The sequence below is a fragment of the Carlito syrichta genome, unplaced genomic scaffold (genome assembly GCF_000164805.1).
Source record: "Carlito syrichta isolate Samal-C Ts95f unplaced genomic scaffold, Tarsius_syrichta-2.0.1 Scaffold307764, whole genome shotgun sequence".
In the NCBI taxonomy this organism is placed as follows: domain Eukaryota; kingdom Metazoa; phylum Chordata; class Mammalia; order Primates; family Tarsiidae; genus Carlito; species Carlito syrichta.
In genome coordinates this window covers 522,463-532,090 of record NW_007251860.1, presented here as the reverse complement: position 1 = coordinate 532,090, position 9,628 = coordinate 522,463, and the positions used below count along the sequence as shown (strand labels likewise).

General features: G+C 39.6%; 1 protein-coding gene across 1 annotated transcript in view; it reads right to left on the bottom strand.

Moving 5' to 3' along the window:
* BMX (BMX non-receptor tyrosine kinase) overlaps nt 1-9,628 on the bottom strand; it is a 59,041-nt gene that overhangs the window by 7,753 nt on the left and 41,660 nt on the right. The window contains exons 15-16 of the mRNA XM_008064618.1: nt 6,426-6,642; nt 5,458-5,522 (exon numbers count right to left, since the gene is read on the bottom strand). Of these exons, the coding sequence (XP_008062809.1) occupies nt 5,458-5,522; nt 6,426-6,642 (282 nt within the window). The remainder of the gene's footprint in view (nt 1-5,457; nt 5,523-6,425; nt 6,643-9,628) is intronic.

Genomic DNA, 9,628 nt, shown 5'->3' with positions numbered 1-9,628 from the left:
TCCGCCCAGACTGGAGTGCAGTGGCCGCTCCCAGTCACTGCAACCCCGACCTGCTGGGCTCCGGCGATCCTTCCGCCTCAGCCTTCTGAGTAGCCGGAATTACAGGCGCGCGCTACCATGCCCGGCTGATTTTTTGATTTATTGTAGAGATGAGGTCTCGCTGCCCAGGCGGGTCTCGAACCCGCGGGCTCAGGCAATCCACTCACCTCAGCCTCCCAAAGCGCTGGGATTACAGGTTGAGCCACCGAGCCCGGCTTTGCTTGTACTTTTCTATCTTATTTTCCATATGTGTCATTTGAACAAAATTGGGTTTCCGTTGTATTGAGATTTGCTTTCATTTTTTTTTTTTTTTTTTAGAGTTGGAGTCTCACTCTGTCGCCCAGGCTGGAGTACAGTGGCACACTCATGGCCCCCGCAGCCTCGGCCTACTTGGCTCAGGCGATCCTCCCACCTCAGCCCTCCAAGTAGCTAGAACCACAGGCATACGCTACTACACCAGGCTAATTTTTTAATTTATTGTAGAGACGAGGTCTCACCGAGTTGCCCAGGCTGGTCTCGAATCCCTGGGCTCAGGCAATCTCTAGCCTCCGCCTCCCAAAGTACTGAAATTACAAGCTTGAGCCATGGCGCCCAGCCTGCTTTCATTTTCTTTTAATGGCATATCTTGAGAATTTTCCCATGTGGTGACTTTTTCTACTGCAACATCATGTTTAATGACTGAATAATATTCTCTCTTATGAATGAATGTAATTTGTTTAACCATGTAAGCTGCTTCTAATCTGCTGTTATAAACAATGATGGACAAAAGTATCCTGAGAAGATATCAAAACCATACAAACATATGTTCAAGGAAGTTTACTAAACCCTTGTTTGAGATAATAATGAAATTAAAGCAATCTCAATGTTCTTAAAAATGAGAATTCTATATCAAAATAAAAAGACCCTCATGGTACGAGGGGGACCCCCAAAAACCAGGAGAGTGGGCCCCTGGTAGTACAAGCTTCTGCCGCTAGGTGAGGTTCTGGGAACCTATTGGCATTAGTGTACCAGCTAGCATTATTGTGAGAGGCTGTGTTTGGCTTCAGTGAATTTTTTTGGAGATTCTTTCAACGGATTTGCTCATTTCACAATGGGTGATTTATGAGTGCTCCTGCCCACACCATGCTGAGTGTTCAGCAGTTTTTTAAAAATATATTTTATTTTAAAGATGTGTAGTACAATTCAGGATTAAGTATACAAGTGAACATCGTATAGGTAAAGTTTGGGCCTCCCTTTGGTCCCCCCATTTTGCCTGGTTTGAGAACAGGTACCCTTATTGATGTTGTGTCACCACCCCCACTCCAGCAGTATCCCGCTACTGCCAATCCCTTTCTTATAGTATTATGGTAAATGTTCAGAGTCTGCTTATTAGTGAGAATGTATGGAACTCTGTTCTTTGTTCCTGTGATAGATTACTAAGTATTAATCTCTAAATCAATCCAAGTTGCTGCAAAGTTCATATGCTTGTCCTTCTTTATGGCTGTGTAATTTTCTGTCTTGTATGTGTACCACATTTTTTTATCCAGTCCGGTTTTGATGGGCAGTATGGTTGGTTCCATGTTTTTGCTATTGTGAATAATGTTCAGCAGTTTTTGGCCCAAAATGGCATGATCTCCATGCCCCTCCCTCCCTATTCATCTGATTTCACTCCAAGCTACTTTTTTGTTTTTCACTGATGAAAAAAACCCTCAAAGGAAAACATCTTGCCGATGTGGAAGAGGCGAAACAAAAAATGGCAGAAGCACTAGCCATCAAAATTGACGAGTACAAAAATGGTTTTGAGCAGTGGAAAAAGCATGTTGGTAGGTGTATTGCATCAAACGGGGAGTAATTTGAAGGTGACTAGTTTAAACATGTAAGATAAATACACATTTTTAATAAATAAATTCTGGGTTTTTGTGGGTCCCCCTCATGTTTTCCCACAAAAACTGCAACAAAAACATAATGACTCTTCACTAGAGAAAATAGAGAAATAAAAATTATGGCAACTGAAATTTTGGATATAATTTAAACACCAAATGTTTTAGAGATCTCTTCTGTAATTTAAAACAGATGGTTGGGAAGATCATTCTTCTAAATATTAATAATAGTATTAGTAAACTACACTTTCATAAGATTACATGCAGCACCTTCCATTCCTTCCTCTCCAGATCCCCTCAACTCCAACAGACACCACTCTGGTTTCCCTGACTTGGGTCTGCTCATGACTTAAACCTTCCTTTAAATTATTCAAGGACCAAATGAAGTCACTGGCATCTAAATGATGTGGCCACAGAACTTCATGACCAACAGGGCCTGGCGCATAGCCTTTGGGATCCCTTACTCAGAGCAAGACCTCTTGTCTCTCTTTTCTGAAGGTACAGAGAACCTGATGGCATGTTCCCTAGATGCTGGCATAATAGCCAATATTCTTGCTTTGAGAGCAAAGGTGGGGATCAGTTTCCCTATCCTAGGAGCTTCTCCTTGTTTTGTTTTGGTTTTTGTGTGTGTGTGTGTGTGTGTGTGTTTGAGTTGGAGTCTTACTCCATCGCCCAGGCTGGAGTGCAGTGGCCGCTCCCAGCCACCGCAGCCTCGCCCTGCTGGGCTCTGGCGATCCTTCCGCCTCAGCCTTCCAAGTAGCCAGAATTATAGGCATGCGCTACCACGCCCGGCTGATTTTTTGATTTATTGTAGAGATGAGGTCTCGCCAACTTGCCCATGTGGGTCTTGAACCCGCGGGCTCAGACAATCCACTTGCCTCGGCCTCCCAAAGTGCTGCGATTATAGGCTGAGCCACCGAGCCCGGCTGCATCTCCCTGTTTTAAGGAGTTGTGAGCAAATTTTTTTTTTCTTTCAAGGTAGAGAACTCGGTGTGGAGCGGTTGAAGTGATGTCTGGTAGCCCACATCTAAAAGGACACCTTACCAATATTGAGGGGTGCCAGGGAAATTACCATGGCTTTCATTGCCTGTGCCATGAGGGTCAAAAAGCACCCCCTAATACAGAATTTTGCTTCAAAAGCGAATGCCATAAAAGATAAAAATAGAAAAGTGGGCCCTCATCAAAGTAAAAAGCTTCTGCAAAGCAAAAGAAACCATCAAGAGAGTAGGGAGACAGTCCACAGAATGGGAAAAAATATTTGCCAACTGTATATCTGACAAAGGCCTAACATCCAGGATCTACAAGGAACTCAAACGTACTGAAAAGAAAAAACAAACAACTCTATTAAAAAATAGACAAAAGGTATGAATAGACACTTCTCAGAAGAAGACATACGAGTGGCCAACACATACATTAAAAAATGCTCAACCTCACTAATCCTCAAAGAACTGCAAATTAAAGCCACACTGAGATACCATCTAACTCCAGTTAGGATGGCCATCATCAATAACTCAAAAAACAACAGATGCTGGAGAGGATGTGGGGAAAAGGGAACAAACACTTTTACATTGTTGGTGAGAATGTAAACTAGTACAACCTCTGTGGAAAACAGTGTGGCGATTTCTAAAAGATCTGAAAATCGACCTTCCATATGACCCAGCAATCCCCCTTCTGGGAATATACCCAGAGGAACTCAAATCACTCTATAGTAAAGATACCTGCACATGCATGTCTATTGCAGCATTATTCACAATAGCAAAAACATGGAACCAACCATGCTGCCCATCGAAAGTGGACTGGATAAAGAAAATGTGGTACATTTACACGATAGAATAATATGCAGCCATAAAGAAAAACAAAATTATGAACTTTGCAGCAACCTGGATAGAATCAGAATCTATAATACTCAGTGATTTAACACAGAAACAAAGATCTGAGTACTACATGTACTCACTCATAAGTGGACCTTGAACATTTATCATAATACCATAAGAAAAGGATCGGCAGTACTGGGACACTGCCAGGGGGGCACATAACATCAATGATGGTACCCACGCTTTACCTGTATGATGACCATGTATGTACTTAACCCTCATTTGTATCTCACATTTTAAAAGAAAATAATTAAAAATTAAAAAAAATACTGAATTTTGGAGAAGACCTAAAAAAAATATCTTCCTAAGGCATTTTAGGTCCGTTTGCTAAGTATAAGCTGGCCTTGGTCATTCCTTCAGATCTCTTTGAAACTGCATCATTCCTCCTCAGAATCACATGACTTTATGTTGAGTCAGCACAACTTTATAGCTGTATTTTGTCTCAACGTCAGGGATGTCTAGTTGCCCTCTAGATTAAATTGAGGATATTTTGAGGGCAGGATATTTTGAGAATATTTTGAGGGCACTATTCCATTCATATCAGTATCTCCTGCAGGGCTGAGGCACTCAGCAGGTACACAAGAAATGTTTGTTGAATGGAAAGACCAACATTTATGTCTTCATTTCCTACATAAAACCATGGAAATTTGCTCTGAGGCTTAAATAGCACGAACATTCAGAATTAAGGAAATGAAAGACTCTTTCAAACTATTGTAATCAAAATAATTTTTCTAAATCATAAAATGATGGTAGAATGCCCACCAAGAGAATCTCAGTATCTATTTTTTTGCTTTACTTGGTGAAACGGAAAATTTAATGACATGACAGCAAAAACTTTTCTAGTGTGGATAGTCTACCCATTTGAACACAGATTTAAAAACAAAAACCAAAACGAGTAGAGGACCCTTGACTGAGTTAAAATATATATGACAAATTATTAATATATTATATTTAAATATTATATATTATAAATATTTATCCAAATAATGTGGCTGTAACACATTGTATTTAAATATTTAGTATCCTTCATAAAATTTATTCATAACTTTTGAAAGTATTTATCAGAGTGTTGAAGGAAGTAAAAGTGACTTCAGATACTTTTGGAAGAACAGTCCCATTTTAAGGAACAGAGGTGGTTATATAAAAAAGATGTCTGCATGCATATGTTCATTGTAGCACAACTCACAATTGCAAAGATGTGAAATCAACCTAAATGCCCAACAACCGATCAATGCATGATGAAAATACACTATACACTATGGAATACTATTCAGATATCAAAAAGAATGAAATAATGTCTCTTGCAGCAATTTGGATGGAACTGGAGAACATCATCCTAAGTGAACTAACTCAGGAACAGAAAACCAAACACCATATGTTCTCACTGAAAAGCAGGAGCTAAACTAAGGATCTGCAAAGGCACAGAGAATGGTATAATGGACAATGGGGACTCAGAAGCGGGAGAGGGAGGAAGGGATAGAGGGACCAAAAAAAAAAAAAAAAGAACAATCCCATTTTACAGGTGAAGAAATGAGGCAAAACCTGTTTCACAGGTAGTCTGAGGCAATATGGAGGGGACCCAGGTTTCTAGGCACCTTCCATTCCCACAGGCCTTCAGTTATGATAGCTTTCAAATGTGAATGGAAATTCCCCTTTCGTTGGTTGCCCCTTTGGAATTGGCTTACCTCGTCATTCCGAAGTCAGATACTTTCACAGAGAGGTCACTGTCCACCAAGCAGTTCCGAGCAGCCTTTGGGGGAAAACAAAACCACCAGTTACTAAAAGTGACCAAGAATCTCCTGATATCAGAGTCAGACATCTTTGTCCTTGTCAGCAGAATTGTCAGCAAAATCTAGGATTGTCTATCACAGCACCAAATGCTCTGAAGTTGTCTTTTCTTTCCTTTGCAATTTTCACTTTTTCAGAATGAAAATGTGCTCCTATAAATATTTGCAACCACGCATCCATTCTTGTCAAACAAGGAAAGAGAAGAAATTTCTAGAAGCTTCCTTTCCACCACCAGATGCTGTGCACTCACAAACACTTTGAAGGCATACACGCTGCACTAGCGACTTAGGGAATGCGCTGGTCTAGTGTTGTGGTATATCTGCTGTTCAGCACAAGAAAATTGCTAAAGATAAATCCCTGAAAATACCAAAACAACATTCCCTACTCCCACCCCGACTCAAAACCCACACAGATTTCATTTCTTTTCTTGTCTTCCTCCCTCCCTCACTTCCTCTCTCTTTCTCTCTTTCATTCTTCCTTTTCTTTCACATTTTTGGTTATTGTATCAAATGGCTAATTTAGTCCTAATCCCTTCCTGCAGTAAAGGTCAACTTGGGTTTCATGGTTCCAAGAAACGCTTCATTAGCCAGTCTTTCCATTTATTCTCCTTTATACCACAACACAGCTATGTAGATCTTAACAGCTTATTTTACTTTCTTTCCATACTTCTTATTTTACTCTTCTTTCCATACTTTGAATATTTTATTTTAAAATTGTGATTTTTATTATAAACGTTTAATGTACTTAAGCAAGTCACAAGTGAGCAAACTAAAAGTGAAGGTGCCCTTCTTGCCTACGGTCCCTGGAGATGGAAACCGTGAACTAGTTCCTTTGTTTTCCTTGAGCTTCCAATGGCTTTGCTTACCAAGTCCCGGTGTATGAATTGGTGGCTCTCTAAGAACGCCATGCCTTCACAGACATCATAACACATTTCTAAGAGCTGGGAAGGTTCAAGTCCTTTTCCTTGACTCCTCAGGTAATTCAGCAAACAGCCGTTGGTTATATACTCAGTCACTATGTATATGGGGTATTTCTTTGAACATACCCCGTAAAATTTAACCAGCTTGGGATGGCTGAGTTTCCTGCAAATAACAGATTTTCAAAAGTCAGTACTCCACACTCCATATTCCAGATGTCCTAAAAAAGAATCACTTTCAGATTTTCATTTGTTTTAATTCTGCCCCCTTCTACTTAAATGGAGCAAGAGATGAAAAAGTTTAGGGTCTTATGTTAGAAGCACAATAACCTTTGGAGGCAAAAAATGCTGCCTCATGTCAGACATTGGCCACTCCAGAAGCAATTTAGTAGTTTGTGGATTCTTTGTTCAATTTTCCTACAGAGAATCAGAGTTCAATGGGTTGTTGCCTCAGAAACCCTGCTTAGTCTCATGGTATCTTGGGAAGTTCCATGACTGATTTAGAGGAAATCACACCCAAAAAACAGTCACTTCCACTTTAAAGCATCTAAATTTCATGCTAAATAATTCATTATATATATATATATATATATATCAGAACATGAAGGGTGTAGGTAAAATGGAAATAGTTGCCATATTAGGAAATGAGATTAGATGTGCTTTTTCTTTCTTTCAAAAATGTCATTTTACTTTATTGTTACATTGTTTTTTCAATAATAGAATTAGAAAATAGTAACCACATGATGTTGCACTTCTGGTAGGTCATGATGGGATGGATACTTAGTTTTTACAAGTTCATCAACTTGTCCTTATATGATTTATCTATTTTTGCCAATTTACAGGATGACTCTTTAATGTTTGGATTTGTAAAGTAAATCTAAATTTAGCATATATCAACTTGGAAATTTTTTAATATGAGGATTTATTAAATCTTTATTTTCTTCCTTCTTAGTTTGGGACATGGCTTATTTGTCATGCAACAAGATGAACTCAGGTGTGTATCTTTCAGCAACTTTAGAGACCTGCATGGTACTCAGCACTGCTCCCTTCAAGGGGAAGGCTTACAATGGGACAAAGTTCCATCACCCAATAAAAGCTCTTCCTTGAGCAAATTCAGTCACATCCCAAAGGCTCATGATAGGAATACCCTGTTAACAGATAATCTCCACATAAGTCTCAGTTTGATTAGTACATTGGAAATTTAATATTTTCTCATTGTATACAATTTAACATTTTTCTTTATGGTTAGGTGACTTTTAAATTTTTTAAAATGATTTTTAAATGATTGTCAGATTTTAAATGATTACCAGTAATGACAATAAATAAATAAAGTTATATGAGGACACAGAAATTACACCATGAGCCCAAAAAAGTTTCTGCCAGATTTTTCTGTCCTACAAAAGAAGAATACCAAGGGCCTCCCCCTGTCCAGTTTTATGACAGTCCAATTGCTGAAGGCAGAGCCATCTACATAATTTGCAGGCACCAGGAATCGTTGCTTAAAAGGTATGAAGTATTTCAAGATGGCAACAGCAGAGCATTAAACCAAGTGGAGAGCCCTTCTAGGTCCTGGGGTTCCCTGCAACTGTGCAGGTTGTGTATGCTCACAAAGCCAACCCTGGCCAAAGGTTAATGTTCATATAGCACTTCTGTTTCCAATTTCAATTAATTGTGCAATTACAGTAAAAGTGATTGTTCTGGCTTTCCTGGATTTTTTGGTCTTCAAAAAAGAATGACTAAGCAAATAGACACTGGCATGTCTGCCTGGGTTTGTTCCTCTGCCACTTTCACTAGCTTGGTGACTTTGGGTAAGTTATCTGACAGTTCTGTGCTTCAGTTTTCTATAAAAGAAAGACAACAATGGTACATCCCTCATAGGCCTCTTATGAGGATTGAGTGATTAATATTTATAAAGTGCTTAGAGGATGCCTGTAAACACTGTACAATACAGTAAGTCCCCTACATATGAACCTTCAAGTTGCAAACTTTCAAAGATGTGAACATGGGTTCGCATGTCCAATCACATAAGTTAGTTCATGTGTCTGGCATATATTATCATGTGCTGCACTGTAAGATTAAAAATGTTTTCTTTATTTTTTGTGTTTGTTTTTTTATGTACTAATATTATTTGTGTGAAAAATATTATAAACCTATTACAATACATACTATATAGCCAATTATGTTAGTTGGGTACCTAGGCTAACTTTGTTGGACTTACAAACAAATTGGACTTATGAACATGCTCTTGGAATGGAACTCATTCATATATAGGGGGCTTACTGTATAAGTGTTTAAGAATACTATTAATCTGTAGCAGGCTAGGATTTGTGATTTCAACTATCTTTGACCGAAGCCCTATTGTATGTTGTTTTTCATACAATACTGATTTGTTCCCCAAAAGTAGAGTTGCCATCTGTTCTGGTTTGCCTGGGACTGAAGGGTTTCCTGGGACACAAGACTTTCAGTGCTAAAACCAGGAAAGTCCTAGGCAAACCTGGATGGTGGTTACTCTACAAAGTCTGATTCACCATGTTGACAAGAAGAGGGACAATTATATAGACTCAAAAGAGAAAGACAGCAAGAGACGCACAGACAGAGAGAGACAGGCAGAGACAGAGCGAAAAAGAAAAACACATATGTATTCCCAAGAATTGAGGACTCTGTTTGGAGCTGAAACCTGTTCATTTACCAGAAGAGGAAAGAAGTAGGGTAAGAGAGATTCTTACCAGATTGTATTGAAAGTGCAAAGAAGGAAAAGAATATAGTTGGTAGAGCATTAGTTTTCAGTACTGCCTTAGTCTTGGGTGATGACCCTACTCTGTCTCGCATCCCACCACGTACCTCCCACAGGACAAGGAATCACAGGGCCAAGGAGACTTGCCTACTCAGAGCCTGCATGTCCTTTTGCCAGCCACACTTGGGATACCAGGACTCTGGAAACCCTTGGTCTTGCAGTCCTGAGGTCTCTTCTGGGACCTGCACGAACTTTTCCTTGTGGGATTTGTCCCCCTCAAGGGTGAAACACCCTTAGCTGAGATCATTAGCCAATAGATAGTTGTTTGTGGGAGACAGGGAGGGAGCTTGCATGTACTGAATGCTGTGTCTGCACGTATGTACTGAAGTTCTTTGTAGTGCAGGACAGGGCTGAGGGT